Raw genomic sequence first — 24,659 nt, 5'->3', positions numbered from 1 at the left:
TTAAGGGGTTAAATACGATAACACAAACTGGAATACGGCAGTGGCTGAGGTACAAGAGAAATAAAAGCACATTAACAAAGCCACAACCCGCGTTTCACATATTAATCATGCAAAATCAGAAATATGCATTAAACCATACAGTATTACTGTATAATCACAGAATATAGATAAACTCATTAACAGATTTATCAAATAAACATGGCATCAGTATTTTTACCCCATAAATCATGAAACGTACATACCCAATCCTTTACCGATCACCACGAGGTTCACTCGTCACACATGCGCTTCAAATAAATCTATAAACAAATGTACACATCAAATGTTCTGTTAACGCTTCACAACTTATTTGTAGGGATGGTTGACGCGAAACAGTCGTTCCGAAGCTTTGCGAGATCCCGAAGCGCAGATGCTTCGAAACACTGATCCGAATTAGAGGTCTGCGCGGGACTGTTTTTTAAGTCCCGCTCCCGCTGGGGTTATATCCCGCACCCACCCGTTCCCGCTATATATACACTATTTGTTCACCCGCTGTCTGCTTAGAATAATTTTCTTCCCGACCCGACCATCCCGCTTAATATAGATCTCCCAGAGATTTTTTATTATTATTTTATTCGCCTTGTCAATATACAAAATTTAACATTTTGCTGCAGACAGTAGGGGAAAAAATGTCGCAGCGAAAAAAAAATGAAGTGTAGGCTATTATTTTTATTCGTATTATCAAAATTCGTAACATTTTGCTGTCAACACAGGAAAAGTGTCAGAGAAAGAAAGAAAATATGACATGTCATTAAGCAAAATATGTAGGCCTTAACCGAACAATATGTAGGGCAGACTGTAGCCTATACCGGGTGGTCGATAAGATTAAGATTAGGTAAAGCGAAGATATGCTGTTCTGAAAGAACGTCGGCGTCGGGAACGTGATATTGAATGACCGACCGCTCCGTTCAAATTACACCAGAGTTACTGACCGCTACCCCAGATAGCACACGCACGTCGCGCAGACATCTGTGTGACGTCGTCGTTTTCATCTGGAAGACGTTTATATTAGGGCGTGTGCTCATATGCTTTACATCGCCGAGACGTCCTTGCCAGCTGTTAGAACGACGTCTAGGCTATGTAATAATTTAGAACGTCGGCAATCTGCTCTTTTAAAGATGTTCATCAGATGTTCATCTCCAAGACATCTGATTTATGTAGTCCAGACATCATTTAAATATATAATTCCTTCCATTAACAAAATTAATTCCCATAAAACGCAGCCGCTTGTCACGCTGTACGAGAACAAACGCAACTTCAGCAGGCGTACCACGTTAAACACTGCAAACAAAACAATGTTTCCTAGCAACGGCAAACCGCGCTAAAATCTAATGAGAAAACATAACACTTACAATCTGCTGTCCTCTTCTGTTGCTCGACTGCTTCTTCTAAAAAGTACTTGCAAACACGGTAAATATATACTTTTACCTGGCTTTGGAAATACTCTTCCTGCGTGAGTCTACATTAAACCACGTGCTGCTGATGCTGAGTGCGTGGAGAAGACGTGTTGACGAGTTGTGAGGAAACATGTGCTTGAGGTATGTATAAAACAAATATATTTTTAATACTAATTGTGTGACGTTTGTGATCGGTTATATCTTTAAAATTACGTTATGTTGATTGGGTTAGATATAATAATCACCTGTTAGTTATAGAAGTTGATGTGCACGTGAAGTAACCACGCTTTCCTGAACCTAGAATAAAACACGCATTTGCTGTCGTTTTTAGAAATACATTTATTATAGGCAATATATTTATAATTAATCATTTATTTTCATTTTTAATTAATTATAAAAGGCCACATTAACAGAACGTTATATTATCATAGGCTATTCAAATAAAACAATACACTACAATATATTACTACAATACACAAATATTAATAACATAAATTACACCCTCCCTGGGGCCAAGCGTAGGAAATCTTTGATGTATTTCTCTGCCTCTGCTTCCGTTGGCGACAGCAGGACGGGATTCCTCATGGCTGAAGCTGCATAAAAAAGAAAAAAGACACTTTATAATTTTTTTTATCCGAATATATTGGTCAAAGTCAAAGATATCAAACGTGCAGAGAGTTCATGCGTCAAGCTCTTCCTGAGTGAGTTTACGTAAAACTACTGAAGCTGCGTGGAGAATGTGTCCTGACGAGTTGTGAGGAAAGATTGGCTTATAAATCAAATATTTTTTATACTAATTGCGTTTGTGATCGGTTATGTAATAACTTTGAAATTACGTAATGTTAATTTAAATCACCTGTTAGGTAGTGAGCATGTCGTTTCGTGCACGTTTCTGTGGTTGGTCAATACTTATTTAACTGAACGTTTAAACCTCATTTTCAGTTCTTAACAAGCTATTATAATTGCTAACTATTTTTGAAAACGGCACGTTTGCTGTTGGTATTACCACATGTTTGATTATTACCTCATATGAACATGTTAGCAAGTAGGCCTACTTAACGTACCTGACTGGCTAACTTCCCGCCATCAAATCTAATGCATATCTGTACAACATTTGAACTTGCCTATTAAGAGTGAGCCGACGTTCGATGCCTTTATTCCCCGCTTGTCTCCTCTCCCGCACCAGTTCAGTTCCCGGGCGACGTTCGTGGTGAAGACCTTGAAGCAGATTCTCCACACGGTCTTCTTCATTGTTGGCCCGCCACTGATGGATAATCTCCTCACCTTTAACAGGTAAATTGTAAGTAATATTTGAGCATATAGATGTACCTCTTCTGTACTTTTCTTAGTATCCGTCAAAAGTTTGGAATAATTCTTATTTTGTAATGTTTTTGAAAGTCTGTTCATTGACTATAAGAACTGTTTTCTATTTTGAAGTTTCTGCTTTGCAAAGCTGAATTTTCAGCAGCACTTGATCCTTCAGAAATCATTATGCTGATTTGCTGCTCAATAAACCTTTCTGATTATTATCAATATTGAAAACAGTTGTGCTGCTTCATAGTTTTGTGGAAACTGTGATGAACTACCATTCAAAAGTTTAGGTAAGTAACCATTTTAATCAGCAATGTTAAAAAATGACAAACACATTTATTACATTTCAGAAGATTCACATTTCAAATATATTATGTTCATTTGAACTTTCATTTGAACTTTCTGTTCATTAAATAATGAACTGTTCATTAAATAATCCTAAAAACAGGATAACCGTTTCTTCAAAAATATGAAGCAGCAAAAACTATTTTAACATTGATAATAACCATTATCAATAATTGAGCACCAATAATAATTGCTATTAACCAATCAGAAAAACAGAATATTAGAATATAATATAACACTGAAGACTGGAGTAATGATGCTGAAAATTTAGTTTTGATCAGAAAAAATACATTTGACAATATATTAAAATGGAAAGGTTTAATCATATTTAACTGTTACTGTTTTCACTGCATTTCTGATCAAATAAATTGCAGCCTTGCTGAGCAGAATTTTTACAATCTTGATAATCTCAGACTTTTGACAAGCGTGTAAACATGCACAGTACATTTCATTATTAGTTGTAGGTTGAAAATTCAGTTGATTCTTACCATTCTCTGCATAAACCCTCTGTCAACTAAACTTTGTCCAGCCGGTCTAGCTCTTCAATAGATGCAAGTGGAAAGACGTCATCCTCTTCGTCATTCTGCATCTGCGGGAGAAAGCGTCTGTTTCCCACTAGAGACTGGACCAGTGAAGTCAGGTGGTTGATCTTCATGTCCATTTTTTCTAGTGTTTCCAGAATTGCCCTTGCTGCAATACACAAGATCATTTAAATCGATAAATGACTTACATGGTACAATACTCAAGACTGGATTTTGGGAAGTAAAAACTTAAATGCTGATGATGATTTTCATAACAGCACAACACAATATATGTAAAAATATAATTTGTAGGAAACATACTCTCCTCTCTTCCTTGGTGGTTCCCTGAAGGTCTCAGGACAAAAAAGGTTTGCACTATTGATTGAACAGATAATGTAATTATATGTGTGTGTATATATATATATATATATATATATATATATATATATATATATATATATATATATATATTTATCTTTAAATGTTGTGAATGTGTTTGATTTCCTCATGCCTAATGAATGCTCTTTTACCTTGTGTGTTCGGTGGATCAACACCCCAGCTGGCCCCATGATGCTCTGCCTGAGAGACGCCCACTGGAGCTGAGGAAGGTGGAGTAGGTAAGATTCACTTGTTACCAACACAAGTTAACACACACTAAAATATAAAACCGAAAAGCATAAAACAGATTTTTGTCCACTTCTTATAAGAACAGTATGGTTAATTTATTAATTATTACACTGGCATTACCAACAATCACCAGTCAGTACATCAGTGCTCTTTTGAGTACAGTTAGGACTCTAATATTTCCAAATTTGAGTGTGACTATTCCTGGCACCCCCTGCAGCATTGGTATCGTCACTTGATTCTGTCAAATCTGTTTTAAACAAGTATAATGTTTATACTTTTGCCTGGCTCCTCACTACTGACTGCGCACGCACCTCCCAAAATGGGTGCAAAATCACAAAATGGATGAGGCGTTTCTACTCGACATGCTCTCTATTGTACAAATCTTTGAAATGACAGGGGGTGACTAGGAGTAGTTGCTCTCCAAAATAGGGATACATTGATATGAAAATTTTGTCCGAAACCGATAACCATTAATTCTTTATATCTGAAAGCCGATAACGATATATTGGACGATAAATCTAAATCCAAAATTTGATATACTTAGAGAGCCTAATTACATAAACAAAATGCTCTTCATTAAAAGTTTTGTCCTAAACACAACATAAATCAAACATATACAGTACAGAAGCTTAGTTTGAACCAGTCTAATATTCCTTCAAATTAATTTTACACTCATATGGCCAACAAAAAATTGACAACACTTTTAGAAATCCAATCGGTTATCCAGATACAGTGGCCACTTAATGTGAACAAATGTAAATGTGCAATGTCCTGATTGGCTAATGATCCAATCTGCTTGATTGGATCACTGTGAAAGCATGTTAATGCCAAGTGTAAATGCAGCCTGTGTCTGGTAAGGACACTGTCAGTTATTTGTTGTTTTTAGTTATTTTCATTATTTCTTATCTTACTCTGTGATCTTCCTTGGTGGTCACAATCACCTGAGGGTCTCAGGACAGAGAATGTGTGCTCTATGGAGTGGAAAAGATCATGAAATATACAGTTTTAGATTTTGTTGAAGTGCTGTGAATAAGATTTCTGTTTTTTTTTTCTCCCTTTTCTATTGTAAGTAATGCTCTTTTACCTTGTGTGTTCGGTGGATCAACACCCCAGCTGGCTCCATGATGCTCTGCCTGAGAGACGCCCACTGGAGCTGAGAAAGGTGGAGTAGGTAAGATTTGCTTGTTTCCAACACAAGTTAACACACGCTAAAATGTGTAAATGTGTAGTTAATTGAAATATCAGAAAATAATAAAACACTGGAGTTGGACAAAGATGGAGAGATTCAAAAAGAAGTGACAACATGTAGAGCAAAAGGACTTTTCTGAATGGTCAGTTGATGAATTTATGTTGCTGATGTGGAGTTAACTATCTTCAATTAGCATATTCTGTCATGATAATCTATAAATCGGTTGTGTGGGAACTGTTTTAAGATGCCTACAGAGTGACTTGCTATTGCATTTGTGTTAGTACTGTATTGCATGTGAAAAGACGGATCCGACAGCTTGAGCAGACTCACAAATGTGCTCGACTACAACAACTCTTCCTATTCTCAACATGGACTGTGTGTTCCCGGGGTCAGGGTTTATGTAATTTTTAGGGTTAGTGATGTCAAAACCCAGGAGGAAGCTTGTCCCTACCAGTTTTTTACAAGCCTGTCTTGTTTCCTCCTACTTATTGTAATAAATGCTCTTTTACCTTGTGTGTTAGGTGGATCAACACCCCAGCTGGCTCCATGATGCTCTGCCTGAGAGACGCCCACTGGAGCTGAGAAAGGTGGAGTAGGGGAGATTCACTTGTTAAATTTGCAAATTAACACACTAAGGCCTGCTTCACACTCAGCGGGACACATTCATTTCAGCATCTATCATGGGTGGATGATGTTGAGTCGTCCCAGTGCCTTGAGTCTGGCTACATTTGTCCAAAAATCATTTTGCAGTTATTTTACTGTAAAGTGCATTTCAATTGCAATTTGAACTGTGATCTGTTAACTGACTCTATTTGGGTGAGGGATGTCAAATTGTAAAATTGACTTAAGTGAATTTATGTGCAGTAATCTTACTCCGTGTTCTTCCTTGGTTGTCCCCTGATGTTCTCAGGACAGAGAATGTGTGCTCTATGGATTGAACACACATATGATGTTATTCAGTTTTATATTGCATTTAAATTCTGTGAATGTGTTTCTGATTTACTCATCCCTGATTATGCTATTGTACCTTGTGTGTTAGGTGGATCAACACTCCAGCCATCTCCGTAATGGTCTGCCTCAGACACACGCACTGGAGCTGCAAAAGGTGGAGTGGGTAGGTTGCACTTGTAATATGTGTAATTGTGACAGGGCATTACCCCATAACTTACAAACTTCAAAAAAGCATTTTCATTTGAGCATACCCAACAGCCAGATACAACTAATAATGTACCTTGAAAGCTAGGGAGACTCTCACACCAGGTCTGCTGTTGCTCTTCCGTTTCCCTTTGTTGCTGATTGACAAATACTGTTGACAGTTGGGGGGTCATTAGCAATGTTCATTTTGATAGCTATATTTGTTCAGCTGCATGTTTCAACAATTACATAGTTCAGCGGTTCTTAATCCTGTTCCTGAACAGGAAATCTGTTGAAGTTTACTTCACTTAGGAACATTTATTCACAGATTTTCACAACGCCTCTGCAGGGTCTTCACACACAGACTTTTTAGAGAAGTGTGAAGTGAGATGTAATATACCTCTATAAATAACTACAATTTAAGCGCATGTCTCGTGCACTTTTATGCCCTTTGAATGTAAAATATATGCTCCCTTCGAACTGGAATCCTGTGAAGTCCACAGTTGAATAGTCTGAAGTGATAAGAGATGCAAACAAAATGTGCAGAGTGGAGGGTTCCAAGGAACAGGATTAAGAACCACTGACATAGTTGTAGCTTTGAGTAATCATTGTAGATTTGGATAAAAAATTTAAAAAGATAACAAAAAATAAAAGAAAAACTTACAGTTGCTTAAAGGGTTTACAGCTTTGCTCTGGAAAACCTGAGTTTGCACAACAGGACCTAATAATAAGGAAATTTTGTTTATTGTAATCTGGGTGTTATGCACTTTTAATCTTACTTATTTCATCAATCATCAAATCAACCAAATTTCAGAAAATAAAAAATAGTATAATATTGAATGTCATAGATGAATTTTTTTTGGAACTGTCATCATTGACACATGCAGCAAAAGATTGCTGAAGTCAACAGATTTTACTAATAGACTACCAATCTCTCTGTAAAAATAAAATAACGATGCTGCTATCTTTCTAACCCCCCTGTGTTTTGGCGTAATTTTAAGCCCACCCCACACACCCTCTGCAGAATCGTAGATATATATTTTTTTTCGACCTTTGGTTGAGTCAACATGGAAAGTGTATTGTTATTCATAGCATTCATTTCATTAACATTTTTTTTTTTTAAGTTATTTTCCATTACCTTTTTTTTTTGGTGCGTTTTGGAAGTGCTGGAGGTTTCGGTGCTGGAGGAACACTCTCTTTGTCTGCGTTTTTTCTTTTTTTAAGGGGTGGTGGTTCTGGTGCCTCATCATCTGATGAGATGTTATCGGAGTATGTTTTCTTTCTAGGAAAACAAAGAAAAAGTACAATTGGATGCTCTTCACTGTTTAAAGTCAAAGCTACGTAAATATGCTGAATGGTCAGAAAGCTCAGAGATTTCATCAAAAATATCTTAATTATTGGATTTTCATGTGTTAAACCATTTATTTTGTCTTTTGTTACTTACTTGGGAATCCTTTTTCTGGCAATTTCAGGTTCTGAATTTATGTCAGATGTGTAGCTGGCCTTCTTCCAATTTTTGGACACATTTTGAAAAGATGCTGACAAATGAAATACAGTTTTGGAGCTTTTAAATGTTGTTTATTAGAGCTATGTGAGATCACATTTTACAGTGTAGAAAAAAAATGTAAGATTCTGAACAATGAAATACAGGTATGCTGGGCAAGATCATGTTTAATTTACAGTATAATTTACTCTTACCTGACTCATGCAGGATTCTGGTTCTGTGACGGGTCCACCCTTTCTCTGGCTGTGGTTCCTCCATGGTTCTGACGCTCTTCAACACCCTGTCAGGGTCTTTATATGGAGGCCACCAGGAGTAGCCGTCTGCGTACCATGACTTGGCAATTGGTCCAGTTGTACCTTCTCCCTCAAACTCCACTATTAGGTACTTTTTTTTTTTTTTTTTTTTTTTTTCAAGCCTGAAACCCATATTATTTAATTACTCCAATAAAATGTTCAACTATGTAATTCAAATGCATAAACTATGTTACAAAAAGCACTGATAAAGAATTAATTTGTATGTAAAAGAGGAATTGCAACGAAATGATGTTGATATGGGACAAGAAAAATTTTGTTCTCTATTTCCTCAAACTTGCAGAACTCAACGGTTGTTGAGAGGTCGCCAACTAAATGGATGCCGAGTGTAGAGGATGGTAGAGGATAGTCAAAGAAAGATTCCTGGTTGTTGAAGGTACTGTAGGCAACATAAACTTCATCCTTGAATGAAATAATGTTCTGGAGCTTAGAAGCTTTGCCGCCGATGTAGACGTGACTGTTTGCCTGGTCTAGTTTAAGAGTGTAAGGGCTTGTCCTCAACTCTTTATATTGTGTCGCCTCATGAAAGGATGCAGGGAGAGGACCATTCTCATGCTGTTTTTTGAGCAGATGTGGCCTGGTTTTCTGAGGTGTTTTGCAGCTTCTTTGCATCTCTGAGAATCTTTTTATTATTTGACTCAGAGGGCATGTTGGTTTCCTCAGAAGTCTTTTGAGTTTGTTTAGGTGATTCTCATACTTGAAAGCACTGAAGTTGTCAAGAATGCCATGCTTTTTTGCATCATCTGCAAGATGTACGAGGGAGTGTGCATTATACGACAAGAACTGTGGACCGTACAGTTGCCCAAAGTGAGTGACAAAAAGAACTAGCATTTCATTTGCGTAATCACAGTAATCATCAATGAAACTGTTGTTGCACAGGATGAAGATTCCCACAAAAAGCAGCATGAAGTTTTTGTACACCTCTGTGGTGAGGAGATCCTTCATCATGACCGGTCCGGTATACAGTAAAAACTGCCTGAACTCTGTTGCCTTCCACCTATCAATTTCCCTCAGTGCCCTTGGTTTCCGTGCAAACTCCATGGGCACATATCTTCGCGCATTCACCAACCTTTCTGATAATGTGTTTATTTGAAAACCCGACAGCCTACAAGTGAGAGGACCCATCTTCAGCCACAAGTGGAGAAGCCGTCTCATGACTCCGAGGCACACAAGGTGCATGTAGTCGAGGGGGAAGCCAGAGACCATATCCAGGGATGTTTCTTCAAGGGGTGAGATACCACGGTGATGATCAGAATCGGTTTTGTTTCTGAAGCTCTCATTTGTTCTTCTAGGCAAGTCACTTCTTGGAAATGTCATCCTGTTTTCCAGGTACACGCCATCCTCTGTGCATTTTTCACATCCATGATAGCCTGTGTGACCTTTAACATTTTTCAGGAATGCACGAGCAGGTGCATCGCAAACCATTGATGACAGTTGTAAAGTTAACCTCACTCCTTCAAAGTCGAATCCATTGGCCAATTCATTTACTTCAGCGATGAAGTCTTCAAGATACTCAGTTAGCGAGGTAGGTTTACATGTACCACAAAATAAGCCTATTGTCACTGGTTCCTCTTGTCTGATATTTTGCAGTGTTCCTAGAATGGGCCAGAACTGTGTTGCTGAACTCTTGAAGAGGGGCAAACCATCAATGTTGACCTGAAGCTCCAGCGTGTGAATGCTGCTCAGAATGTCGATGTTCTGGTGTAGCACCTCTGTAATGGATTTCAGCAATCCGAAATGGTAATATTGGCCACCAGCCTTGTCTTGTATTTCAGGGTTCAAACGCATTGTTCCCAGCAATGTCCTTGAGTCTTTTGGCAAATTTAAACTATGCTGACGCAGTATATCTAATAATGAATTCAATGCAACGTGTGTGATTTTTTTTTGTTCAGCTGCCCAAGTTGCCAAATCGTCTTCCAGGGAAGTTGGATCAGATTCGGACTCCGTGTCTGATTCCCTGTCGTCAAGAACACTTGCCATATTGACACCTTCAGTCTCATCAACATGAGAGACACAGTCCATAAATGAGTCTTCATCCTCAGTTAGACACTGACAGGTATTGCCACTGTGCATGCAGCCCAACTCCTCCTCTCCCCAAGCTGTAGTTTGTATTGTCTGCAGTTGTTGATCCACCTTGTCCTTTGCTCTTCTTCTAAGTGTCCAATAGGATGGTTCATTGCAAGCCATAGTTTTAAGACCTTAACAGAAAAAAACCCTTTTTTGTTGTTTGTTGACTGGCCTACCAAGACTAGACTAACTAAACTGCATTAACACAACTGATGTACATACACTTCAAAACATCCTCACTTGCACTCAAAGGATGAAGACTTCAGATGCAAAAGCCTCTAAGCTCCGTCTGAAATTTTCTGAATGTGAGTTTCTTTAGCAGGCTCCTATGTTTTTAATGGAGATGAACAGGACCTTTACCTTTCCATTAAAGTGAAATTACTGAACCTAAGAAATGTCTGATAAAAATGCTCTTTTCATAAGAAATTGTCAGACGGCCCTCAGAGGCTTTTGCATATTAAGTCTACACAGGCACAAAAGTTTAAGACTGGTAAGAAAGATATGTATATAGCTTTTGAAATAAGTATCTTATGCAAAAAAAAATAAACAAAATTGTTATTTTTTACAATTTAAAATAATTGTATGTAAATATCTAAAAATGTTATTTATTCCAGTGATGATGGTGATAATCCTTTGATAATAAAAAATGTTACTTGGGCATTTAATCAAATTAGAATGATTTCCAAAGAATCATGTGACACTGGAGTAATGATGCTGAACATTCAGCTTTGCCTCCCAGGAATAAATAGCATTTTAAAATTAAAAGTTATTTTAATTTGTTATACAATTTGACGTTTTACTGAATTTTTTTATTACATAAATTGAGTATTTAGTTAGTTTATATTGTGGAGTATAAATAAGGCAAACACATGTTCTTGTTATAGCAAGATATTTTCTTCTTGCTGTCTAAATGCATTTATGTATTTTATATTCTTCAATCGAATCTTCAGATGAGAGTATTGAATTAGTCTCTCGCGAGATGTGAATTCCGATTCTCTTGTTTCAGGGCATGCGATTGGCTGTTCGATGCTGATGTCACTTTTTCGTGTGTGTGTGTGTGTGTGTGTGTGTGTGTGTGTGTCATCGTCATGAAGGTAATCGTGTTTAACACGACATATTAACATGCATGTTAACAAATAGTGTGTCTTGCATAATGACAATCATATATGTTTAGTGCTTGTTTAACTTAATTCGTGCACGCTTGTGTTATCGGGCCTCTCTCTCCCTCGTGCACACATCGTCCCTACATTGGGCCGCTAATGGCGCTTTTCCACTGCATGGTACGGTATGGCTCACTTAACACAGTTAATTTGGAGGAGTGAAGGAAAATGAATAAGCGATTTCGGACAGCCGTTGAGTGTGCAAAATTGGACTGATTGTACACTCGCTAACGTCCACTAATGTTAAGGTTTCGGAAACCAGTGTTAAGTAGAACAGCGCTTCACATTTGAACGTTAACTTTTATCATCGTCTAACGTTAACCAGGGGCGTCCAATTTTGCTCCTGTTGAGCCTTTGTCCTGAAGAATTCAGCTCCAACCCCAATTAAACACCTTAAGAACCTAATCAAGCTTTTATTAGCTGTGTTGAGGCGAGTTGGAGCTAAACTCTACGGGACAGCGGCCTTCCAGGGCCGAGTTTGGACGCCCCGGTCTAAACCAATCAGAACAGCTTTTTTTTCCCGCTCCGTGTGTCGTCACTCACAGCTGTTTTGTGAGGAAAGGGAAAAAACGCACCCTAATCTTTTCCGGTATTTGTTTTTAGTGTTTGTATTTGTGGTTTATTGTGTCTGTGTGTTATATTAATGTATAATAATTCTTTACAATAAACTTCAACATATCAAAAGGCTGCTTAATTCATACTTACCAACAATTTGACGAACTGACGACGAACTAACGACAAACTACAAACAAACTAAAACCGGCTTATAATGAATGAATAAAACAACAGAAGTAAAAACACGTATAACGAATGAACAGATACAAAATATATACAGTTAATTGCTAATTACAGGTTATTGATGTGGGAAAATTCATAAAAATGTTGAGGGTACAGTAGGCTGAGTAAATAATAACGGTCATCTGATGCAAATTACAATGGTCGTCGTATATATATATAGCCTAAGGTCACGTGACATTCATTCAGTTTATTTTTATTTATTTATTTATTTTGAGCTACATAATAAAAATCCAATGTGCTCATGATTAGTGTTTATTAATTTTGCTACATTTTAATGTATTGCTTAGTAGAAAATTAAATTGTTTTATTTTTGTCCTTGCTTATAGATGAGGTTGATAGAAGTTAGCCACTTTTGTTCCAACAGAGGATGAAATGTGTCAAATCACAATGCATATCGTATCTGCACCCAAGTATCGTGATAGTATTGAATCGGGAGTTGTAGTTATGTTATATCTAGTAGTTATTACTTGTTACTAGCATAACATTTTATTCAACAACCAATCCTGAAAAACAATTTAATGATATATAATATGATAATTTAATTTATGGAAGAATTAAGCCATGGAAGGTCATGTACTAGTGATTTTACTTTTTGTTTTAATACTGTTTATTTACAGTGTATTTTATTCTGCTTACCTGACTCAGAACTGCAGAACTCCAGTCCTGATTGGCTGTGGTAACTCTGTCCTGATTGGCTGTGGTAACTCTGTCCTGATTGGCTGTGGCACCTCCATCGGCGACTGATCTTTGTATGGAACCGCCGTGAGAGGCCATCATTTTGCTATAGATCTTGTCTCTTCTCCCACAAACTCCACTATCAGGTACTTTATTTTAATTTGATTTTTTTTGTTGCAGTAATGATGTATTTAATCTACAGATTTTCACAATCAACAACACCTCTTGCAGTTCAAAATGCTTCTGCTACGTCATACACTTCGTCAGTTACGCTTTCAAATTTAATACGCAAGGCAGTCTGTCAGAAGATAGTTTTACTTTATAAAGAATTAAAAATGGATATTTTTATTACAAAATCCCATCGATTCACTTCAGAAGGCCTTTATTAACCCCTGGAGCCGTGTGGAGCACTTTTATAATGGATGGATGTGCTTCTGTTGGTTTCAGTTGGCCCCCCATTGACTACCATTATAAAGCTTGGAAGAACCAGAATAAATTAAAATAACTCTGATTATATTCTGTAACGGTCACTTTTTAAGGGCGTAAAGCTTGTTTATGCCCTTAAGAAAAGGAAAATCTGTCAAATAAATTTTTTGTTTTAAAGAAATGTTCATTTAAAAGCAGCGCTCACTAATCAGTGTATTATGTTACCATTAAAGATGCGCATCAACCGTGGCCGAATCCGCTGTTGAAGGTGACGATCATCCATTTATAATCACGCATAACACAGAATAATTGTAATTTGACCATTGGGTGCGGATACTTAAATCAGAGAAAGTTATTGGAGCGAGTGGATTGGTCTGTGAATGTCAAGACGCGCAAAAAAACGCGCAACAGTATTGTAGGGCTGTAGCTATCGATTATTTTAGTAATCCAGTATTGTACTGATTATTCCATCGATTAATCGAGTAATCGGATAAATAAAAATTTTAGTAAAAAGTAAACAGCCTTATTAATTACTTAAAATACAAATAGGTAACACTTTACAATATGGTTCATTAGCTAACATTAGTTAACTATAGCAGTGGTTCCCAAACCTGTCCTGAAGGACCCCCAACACTGCACGTTTTCTTTGTCACCCTAATCAAACACACCTGATTCAACTCATCAGCTCATTAACCCATGTGATAATGAGCTGATGAGTTGAATCAGGTGTGTTTGATTAGGGAGACAAAGAAAACGTGCAGTGTTGGGGGTCCTTCAGGACAGGTTTGGGAACCACTGAACTATAGGGCTGTGCTTAAATAATCAGAAGCAGACTTTAAAAGTAGAAGGAAGAGCCATTTTAAGCTTTTTTGTGACAATTTTTTTATTTTATTTAAATCTTAACATTTGACAAAAACTAATTAGTTTTTCAGTGACCACAACTGTTATAACACTGGTTTTACATTTGCGTTCCCAAATGTACATTATCGTAAACCTAAACAAACAGCCAAGGCTCGAAATTGCGACCATTTTGGTCGCATATGCTCCTGAAATTTAATCTGTGCGACCTAAAAATATATTTGGGAGCATTTGTGCGACTGCAAATAATGGTTGTGGTGCGACCTGTTTTCATTTCTCTAAAAAACGTTTGCAAATAACTTCACAGTGTGTACCTTATGTGCGCTGATACGCGATGGCCGGACCGTCATTCTATCCAACGTTATATAACCAATCCCGGGGTTATTCCTGCATTGATTTTTTTTGCCGGCCGCCAAAGCCTTATTTGATCGGTGCGTGAGTGACTGCTGCGCTTGACGAGAGAAAGCCCCGGCCGCGTGCGCACTCTCACGTCTTCAAACAACACGAGCGCTGTCTTGCTCTCTCTCCCTCGCGCATATTAATCAAAATCATTTACACGATAGAAAAAGGGCGGAAGACCGAAGTTTCACGTGGAGCATTCGGAGATTTTTTTTCTCCTAAATTACCGTGGAGTGTGAATTGTGCTAAAAAATAAACTACCGGGATAATCACACAACGCTTGCCGTATGCTACACGTCCACTAATGACACGTCCGATTCGCGAACTAATGACTCATTTGAACCGATTCACTTTAATGAATGGTTAAAACAACTGATCTGCCCAACACACTCACGAGACGTCTGAATCGGTGTATAACAAATCGTTAACACTTTACAATAATGTTCCACTTATTACATTCTAGTTAACACAGTTAACATGTACTATTAATAAACTGCACTTTGTTAATTTGTTAACCATTGTTAATGTTAATTTCAACATTTGGGCTACTAATAGCCTACATTATTGAAATATTTTTTTTTATTTGTTAACATAGTTAATGCACTGTGAAGTAACATTAATGAACAATGAACAGCTGTATATTTATTAACTAAGATTTACAAAGATTAATACAGCATATTAATAGCAATAGAGTGCCAAGTGCCAAGCAAAAAATGCAGGGACAGGTGTGTGGCAAACAAATCAGGTTCATCAGGTTCAATTATTAAGGCTTTTAATCGGCAGGATACGTCAAATATAACCATACTGTCTATGAATATAACACCGCATACACCATCGCCAAAGAAGAGCTTGCCTTCACTAAATTTATGTCAAATGACAGATCATGTGCCAATATCATCGGGGTGAGATGATATAGAGCCAGAAGACCAAATTTCAAATCTTGGCCACAGGATGAAATAAAATCTGTTAATATATAATTTGTAGTTGTGGTGCTCCTAAATTTTTGCTGGTGCTCCTAACTTTTTGAAGTTGGGAGCACCAGTGCTACCAAGTAAAAAAGTTAATTTCGAGCCTTGACAGCACATGAGGAGATTGAGTATGTGTGGAGCAGCGCTTACTATGAACGGAGCTGAGGTACTTTTAACAATCTGCACAATTCAATCTTAATGTAAATAAAGCGTTGTGCTTCTCTGTAAAAAAAAAAAAAAAAACAGCGCATATATTTTTTTGTCATATTTTTTGCGCATTTCACAGCCTTTGTGATTTCATGATAGCACTATGCTATTTTATGATTGTAAATTGTTTTAAATAGATTGCGTAGCCTTAGAAAACAGTGTAATAATGCGGTTCATGAATTCACGTCCGTATATCGCGCCACTTACGGTATTTTGCCGGTTACTCAACACGGGTAAATTGCAATTGAGGATTTTTTTTTTTAAATAGAGTACTCTACTTTAATTAACAGGGTTCCCGCGGGGTCTTAAAAAGTCTAAAATTCTGAACTTTAAATTTAAAGGTCCTGTTTTTCGTGTGTTTTTGAAGCTTTGATTAGGGGTGGTTAATCTGTCTGATTTTCCCGATTCGATTCGATTAGATTACTATTATTGAAGTCCCGATTCGATTACAGTCGATTTTCGATTATTAACGATTCTCGATTAGCGATTATTGATTTTCCATTTCACAACAGTAAACAGTTTTTTACTTACTTGGTACTTTTAAAGCAAAGTATTTATGATGACCCATAACGAACGAACTTCCATCTTCCTATATTAATTTTGTTTTATTAATAAAAAGATTCAGAATATGCGGAAGTTTGTATTAATTTACTATATGTATGCTGCTAGTACAGGCACATGCTTATTTCCTGTTGTTTTTTTGCAATGTTCAAAGAACCAACAGGAAAATAAACATGTGCCTGTACTAGCAGCATACATATAGTAAATTAATACAAACTTCAGCATATTCTGAATCTCTAGCATTTAATAATAAACTTCTAACCAACATCCTCTTGTTATTTCCAATGAGCAATATAATCCTTCAGACAAAAAACATTTTGCTGTAGCAAATTCACAAACAGTTTTCGTTCAAAAATATAGAATTATGTACCAGCAGCTCTCATATAATGCTTGTGGACTTGCGCATATTCTGAATAATTAGTAACATACAAAGCCGCTCTTATACACAACTAAATAATAAAGAATTATGACTTGAAATGTTTGCTGTATACCACAATCAAAAACAGCTTATACAAAAAAAAGTGAATGAACATCTGCAGAGAGCACAGTCAAAGTGTAACTTTTTGTGACTGGCATTGCACATTGCAGAGCAGTATAACGTACGTATAATAGATCGGTTTACAGTATATTGATGTGAAAACTAAATACTGAAAGCAGCTTTCATACAAAAAATACTAAATAGGTAACAATGAAATTGCCAATTTTCCATACGTTAGCTTTTAATGAAGAGGGTGCCGTTCGAATTTGGCGCTCAGCCATCATGCGTCTGTTATGTGCCTCTGTTATGTGCGCGCCACAGACTGTCCGCACACTGCACGTCCGCTTAGAGTTCCGCCTTTTGCGTTCCGTCAATATTACGTTATTAGAAGCAAAAGACTTTTTTTTTTTTTTTTTTTTATAATCGATTTTTTGACATTTGTGAATCGATTCAGAATTGTCCACGTCCGCATCGCGATGCATCTAAGAATCGATTTTTTTCCCCCACCCCTAGCTTTGATTGTGTTTACAGTGTGCAATATAACATGTGTTCATGTTTCGCGTGTAAAAAAAACAGTATTTTTCACACAATTTACTTATCTGTATACCGCTGTTTTCACTGTCATAAAAACAGGTTGATGTTAGGGCTGCACGATATTGGGAAAAAATGACATTGCGATATTTTATTTTTCTGCGATATATATTGCGATATGAAATGAAATCTAATCTAATTTTTTCTTACAAACAAATATGAGGTAAGCACACCTACATTCTCATTTTAAATGATTTAAACATCAGAGTATTATTTCAATTTGAGTAAATAATTTGTTTGTAACTTTAGGATATGGTTTGAATTGTTAACCTTAGTTAATGTATCTAATAACTAACATGAACTTACCATGAGCAATAGCCTGGTTAAAACCAGACCCTTCTCAGTTGAAACTGAGTGTAGGGTCTGGTGAAGCTATGTAGACAAATCATTTCCAAAGGGGCGTCACCAACCGACGTAGCTCAAATTCCTCTGGGTGCAATTGGATAGTCTTAAAACCAATCAGATCGATGAAGATAACGTATGCTTCGAGTGTTGTTCTTTGCTCCGGTTTTAACGAAAACGGTAAGTTTAAATCACTCAAAACAGACGCGATAACTGATTCGAACAAGAGATGTTCCACGGCGGCATCCATCTTTGTAATGAAATCTCCTTCAGCGTCGCTGCGCTGTCGTCATCATGTAAATCCCTCCCCAAACGTTTCTGATTGGTGCCGCGATTTCGGCGGCACAGAAATGAGTTTGAATGGGCTCTTCTCCAGACTATCCTGGAGAGAGAATTAAAATTCGCCGGAAGTAGTCTGGGTTTTCCCAGGCTACATGAGCAATGCTTTTGTTACTGTATTTATTAATCTTTGTTTATCTTAGTTTATAAAAATACAGCTGTTCATTGTTTGGTAATTTTACTTCACAGTGCATTAACTATGTTAACACATACTGTACAAGTACAACTTTTGATTTCAATAAGGCTATAGCCTAAATGTTGAAATTAACAATGTTGTAGAAGAATTTTACTAATAGTAAAATGTTAACTAATGTAGTTAAATAGTTTAATAAATAGAACATTATTGTAAAGTGTTACAAATTTTTTATACACCAATTCAGACGTCTCGTGAGTTCAATGTTGGACAGATCAGTTGTTTAAACCATTCATTAAATTGAATCGGTTCAAAGGAATCATTAGTTCGCGAATCGGACATAGTCTACGGCACGCGTCGTGTCTCTCGGCAGTTTAGGATGTCGCACAAGATTAGACAACACAAAAAAAAACATTTCATCACTGGATAGTTTTTTTTTTTTTCGACACCATCGTGTCAATTGATTTTGATTAATATGCGCGAGGGAGAGAGAGAGCAAGACAGCGCTCGTGTTGTTTGAAGACGGTGAAGGTGAGTGCGCGCGCGGCCGGGGCTGACAGGACTTAAAAACACATGCAAATGATAAAATTTCACTCTATGATGGTTAAGATGTGCAATTAATCCGCGAATCACATGCGTCAAGGGCTGGGGAGCAGCTGGCCCGTACGGTTAATGAATCACGGATTAACTACGACAGCCTACATCGCACATCCTGCGATGTGACTATCGTGGATTCGCACATCGCGATATCGATGCTTAAACGACACATCGTGCAGCCCTAGTTGATGACTTCCTTGTTCTATGAAGTCCCTCCTTCAGAAATACGTAACGAGTTCTGATTGTGCCAGCGGTTCCTGCACGTTGTGATTCGACAGCAGCTTAGCGCACGTTGCCCGGAAAGGTCACTCCATAACGTGGAGATGCATGCGCTCAGGGAAGGCCAAACAAAGGTGATTTGACTCCGGGATGAAAATAACAGTGTCTCGACGACATGGCGACAAACACACTCTACAAACGCAACTCTTCCTCTTCTCCGTGCAACAAGACCACGCCCCCTTGTTTGTGTATTCCTGTGGGCGGAGGTTAGTATAATGCAAAGTACAATTTTCTATGACACGCGTTGTTGCGTGTGGAAGGTTACTAATGTGATTTATCTGTTAATTAAATTGTTAATTAATGTTTTTTTCAATTACTGAATTCATTGAAATAAAATGAATTCTTTGATTGGAATATTTATTTGGCAATATGTCGTGTAGGTCTTAAATTTCAATCTTTATGGTCTTAAAATGTCTTGCATACCTGCAAACTAGTCGCTTTTCGGCGAAATTCGCCGTTTCGAATCTGTATCTGTATTGCATGTTCAAACTTTAAAATCAATTATATTAACAGGTTAATAGATGTTTTATCCGGGAGTATATGGGTTTGGACATTTTAGAGACATTCTAAATTAATGCATTACAATTGAACTAAACCATTATATTTTATTGTATTTCGTCGACTAAAACTAAAACAATTCAGATGACTAAAATATGACTAAAACTAAATGGTATTTTAGTCAAAAGACTATGACTAAATCTAAATCAAAATTTGCTGTCAAAATTAACATTATCTGATTTTTTATGTGTATGTACGAAATGAAAACGAACACGTAATGAAACAAGACCCATTGGTGTCTGGTAGCCTACGTAGGTGATTGTAGACCGTAGCCCGAATCTGTATCCTTATGCATGAGACTGTCTGAATACTGGCAGAGTAATTCACAGTTTTGTTGTAAAAAGACACATTATGCAGAAGTATAATTTGCTGTTATGCGTGTTTGTCAGAACCTGCAGTTGCTGTGTGACGCGCGTTCGCTGCGGGCGTATCGTGACGAGCTGGACGCGCTCAGACAGAAGACCGTTAAAATCAATTCCCTATTTTCGTTTTCGGAACTTGTGTTGGTTGGTCCGATCGATTGTGCAATCGATTTTCGAACGTAAAGTGACAGCCCTACTTCAGATGCGCCCTAAAAAAAGTTAAACAAGAATATGTAGAAAAAATGTATATATTTTCAATCGTTTTCTTAAAAGAGTAAACAGCCTGTCCATCCTCTCCCTACTCTCCTGTGCTCTCCTCGCCTCTGCCTCCCTCTCTAGTTGCCCTCTGTCTCGCCTCTGCCTTCGTGCTCCTGATGCTGCTGCCCCTGGCTCCTCCTCACCGTGGGCACACACTGCTGAACTCGGCCCTGGTCTGTCCTCAGGGATTGAGGCGATGAGGACAGGGGGGTTGGTGCAATGCCTCTGTCCCAACACCTGATCCATGAGGACAAACCAGGGCCGAGTTCAGCAGTGGGTTTCCCACTCACACCCTCTCCTGTCCCAGGACACTTGCAATCCTAAGGGCAGAGCAAATGAACCATGGCTTGTTAACAACAACAGCACAATACATTTCAGCAAATATGTGTGTATTAAACTTCTTTGGAAGGTTTTTTTTTTTTTTTTGCCTGTATGGGAGTTACCTTCCACAGACCCATTTTCTCCAGAATTGCTCTAAAAAAGCAGAAAGGGGTACTTAACACAGGGGTACAATCTTAAGTGCATTAACACGGCAAAATATGACACCGACATGCATACAAAATACTTCAGAAATCATATTTCTGGATACTCAAATTTAGTTAAAACCTTTGTAGACATAGCTTTCATGACAGCACTACAAAAACACATAAAAGTGAAACCCCATTGCCTTATCTACTGCTTTTCTTTTTGTTGTGGGCTTTATAGGGTGAGTGATATTTCTTATAATAGACAAGTGAGATAGACTAGTGCAAAATTACAGATAGGTCATCAAACTAATATTAGCACAGGTTTTGCCTCAAACTACCTGACAAATGAAGCCACGCAATGATGGAGTTAAGATGAAGCTTTTAAGAAACTTTAACTCTGGTTTCACTAGCTATTTGAGTAAATGAAAACATAATACTTACATTTAAATGTGTTTTTGCTGTCCACCACTGAACTCTAGTCTTGGCCGACCTTTAAAAAATAAATAAATAAATGCTGTCGTCACCGGCGCACAATGACTTATGGGGGAGGATAGGCCGCTTAGGATCATTTTATGTATCCTTCCTTTCACAGGGAAACGAAGGGTGCATTTGGCGTCGCTTTTGAATAACATTGCGATGACGACCGGCCTTCGAAGGATGCAGAATTGAGTTGGGACAGCCTTCATCGTGACGCAATCGGCCTTCATCGTGACCTTCCAAGGATTCAGCCTTCACATTGGGACACGGCTAACGTGAAGCAGAGTTATGATACATCACTAGCCTTGAGTACCTCACTGTTTTTATAAAACAGTTACCACACAATACAAATATTAAAGCTGAAAAATATGTATCTATGCAACTTTCATGAAATCACTAAAAGCCTTCCTTCTGCTGGAAAAAGTAGTCCCTGACCACAAACAGCAACAGAAGTTACATACATTATTTCAGCAAAAATCTATCTTTTATGAGTGAGTCAGTCGGTAAAGACTAGGGCATGGGAAAACCCCTTTACTGTTAAAATTACAAGATACCGTAAAACTTCAAATAATAGCCTGGGCTTCTATTTACCCAAATCGCCGAACTGCACCGGCTTGTATTTGAGACAGGCGTCTATAAGAGACAGGCCTTTAATTTAGTGTTGAGATGTTCAAGCATGACAGTAGGAGGTTAACACATTATATTATGTTTTATTTATAATTAATTCAAATGTGTTTAACAAAAACATTTAATGTAAGAAATGTCTTTGGCTCATGGCAGCATAAAACAAAAAAAAACAAAAAAAATATAAAAAACGAAACGATGTGACAGCAATGGGCAGAACACAAGTTACCTAAAATACATCGAGCATATGAACTTGTTGCCCGAAACACATCAACAAGAAAGAATGAAGGCTACCCTGTAAAACAACTGCAATCATGTGATAGAAAATTACTCTATTCATCACTATCATCATCCCCGCGATCCTCAATTACAAGTTCATTGGCGAATTCCTCCTCCACGTCGCTCTCCTCCACTTCAAAAGTAAACAAGAACGTTCAAACTGTTTGTTAACAGACAATTGTTTCAGTAACTATATATTTTTAATAATGTTAAAAAAAGGTGTAATATTCATGGATTTGTGTAATTATCCATTTCGTTGAGTGCTTGGAGCTTGCTGAGCGCACGCTCTTCTGATTAGCTGTGATTTTTCCCACTGTGACAAATTTTTGTCGCTAGAATCTTATCGTGTCTGGTTAGGACACGGTGCTGCTCCTACCAGTTAACATTTGATCTCAGCAATACTGGGAAATGAGCAAAACAAAGTGGTTTTTTTTAAAGGTGCTCAAAGTGATGTTGGGTGACGTCACTTCTTGTTGACGCTGAAAGTTGTGTCAAACAAAACGGAGGCTAGCTAGACCCTCCCTCCTCCTCATCCGCACACTAATCCCCCAAATCCTCTTTGTTGGTTATTGGCTGGAACATTTTGTTGGTTTTCGTGGTGTGGGTGAGCCCAGTTTGTTTTTGTTGCTGTTTGTGGAACCTGGGCTGTCTACAGAGACTGCGTTTCTTTACAGTGTTCAGGGGACAGGCAGCTAGCGGATGGTGAGAAGATGCTTGCTGTATGTGACAAATGTTTTGGCCTAAAAAATGTGACATCGCTTAGAGCACCTTTAATTTTGAAATTAAATACTGTGAGAATCATGTTCAATCTGATTTCAATTCCACAGCTGTTTAGTATCTATTAAGGAGGTTGTTGACAGTATTGTGTTCATGTTTCTACCAATGTTGTTTGTGAGAAATAAGTATTTTAACCCACAGTAACTTTCCTTATAGAATGCTCTAACATCTTTTTCATTTTCTTTTCTCTACCAAACAGCTCAGGAGAGAGTTCATCCTCAGATGCAGATCTACCTCTAGTCCACCTTCATTCCCACACCCACCTGGCCATCAATGTTTCATTAAATAATAAATATGCAATAAAATAATAAATATGCAGTCCATAGCCAGTGTCTGCCATGCACGATCTGTTCCTTGTTCATTGCAAATGTTTTAGATTGTTCTATTAAAGCTCATTATAATCTTTGAGAACGGTATTATGGTAGCTGCAACACTTCCTAGGGAAGGGATCTTTCGTGTAGGTGTTCTGGCAGAACTCGTCCAGCAGGAGTAAGTTGTGGGTCATATCGCTCCAAGATCCTCCAATCAGCACCAGCTCATCAGCAGAAGCCAGACTTTGTGACTATATTCACCTTTATGCTCTCAGCAGTTACTACATTACATTGTGTCCTTAATTTTTTTAAATATATTTAAAGTTGAATCAATTCTCTGGAAAGTAAATGTCATTAAATATTAAATATGTGAGGTAATATGAATCAAATTAACATTTGCATATTGTTTACTCCTAAGGCTTTTTCCTCATATATCTACAAGAGTTTTCTTTACCATTGCTAGCTTTGCCTTGCTCATTGGGAGTTTGTAAGCATCATTATTTGGAACAAAATATGAAAATGGATTGGTGTGTGTTTAACTATTTCCGTGCATGGCATAGTCAAAGAACCACCTGACACAAAGCCATGGATCATGGAATAAATTAAATTGTTACTCAAATTATCAAGCTTGTTATGCTACACTTTACATTCTAAGCAGCAGCCAGGCATGGGTAGTCTAAGGGTCTAATTTATGCTTTCTGCAAAATACATTCAGATTTGTATCCAGTAAGGATAAAGTTGCCCTTAACAAATCATTGAAAGCATTATTTAAATAAATCCATGTGTGTAATGCTTATATTTTATTATTCTGTACTGAAAAAAAAAGAAGCTAAGTGTCCCTCGTAAATATATAAGACAAAATGAAAAAATGATGAAACTGCATTAGCCAACGCAAAATCTCTATGGTAAAACTCAGTTTTGTTTTCACATGTACTGGTAAGGGAAAAATGCAACAATGTTTTTAATGCTTGTCGAATTGTATGCTGATCAACGACGAACAATGAGCCATGTATGTATAATTATTTAAAAATATATAATTCCGTGTTTTGGATGCGAGAGGCACAATGCAAGCCAGAGACACCCGGCCGCGTCTGATCTGCTCGATCCGCGTGGCAGCATGCAATTTAAAATATTTAAGATTCATCGTATAGACATCGTATAGAGGTAAGGAAGACGGCTCATTAATATTAAAAAAACGGTCGTTCGAATGCGATGTTTACCAGACGCTACGATCTTTCAAAGACGTCTCCGCGATGTACGTGTGCTATCTGGTACCGTTTTTTAGTCGGA

General features: G+C 37.6%; 2 protein-coding genes across 4 annotated transcripts in view; one reads left to right on the top strand and one right to left on the bottom strand.

Annotated features, from left to right (window-relative positions):
• The window catches only part of LOC311087312 (NACHT, LRR and PYD domains-containing protein 12-like), a 160,724-nt gene that overhangs the window by 83,069 nt on the left and 52,996 nt on the right, over positions 1–24,659 (bottom strand). The window lies entirely within an intron of this gene.
• On the top strand, positions 1,273–10,460 carry LOC311087355 (uncharacterized protein). Of its 3 annotated transcripts, none has more exons than XM_084120704.1 (10): positions 1,273–1,577; positions 2,623–2,729; positions 3,622–3,981; positions 6,469–6,543; positions 8,275–8,448; positions 8,662–9,185; positions 9,258–9,306; positions 9,483–9,607; positions 9,748–10,118; positions 10,271–10,460. In XM_084120704.1, the coding sequence occupies exons 6-9, from the start codon at positions 9,100–9,102 to the stop codon at positions 9,761–9,763; spliced, it is 276 nt and encodes a 91-aa protein (XP_083976830.1). In that variant the 5' UTR covers positions 1,273–1,577; positions 2,623–2,729; positions 3,622–3,981; positions 6,469–6,543; positions 8,275–8,448; positions 8,662–9,099; the 3' UTR covers positions 9,764–10,118; positions 10,271–10,460. The 3 variants fall into 3 exon arrangements, with proteins under 3 accessions (XP_083976830.1, XP_083976829.1, XP_083976828.1); XM_084120703.1 differs by having other exon boundaries at positions 9,708–10,118; XM_084120702.1 differs by having other exon boundaries at positions 2,623–2,736; positions 9,969–10,118.

Source organism: Abramis brama (assembly GCF_963993115.1).
Source record: "Abramis brama genome assembly, chromosome: 7".
NCBI lineage: Eukaryota > Metazoa > Chordata > Actinopteri > Cypriniformes > Leuciscidae > Abramis > Abramis brama.
This window is presented reverse-complemented; position numbering and strand designations above follow the sequence as displayed.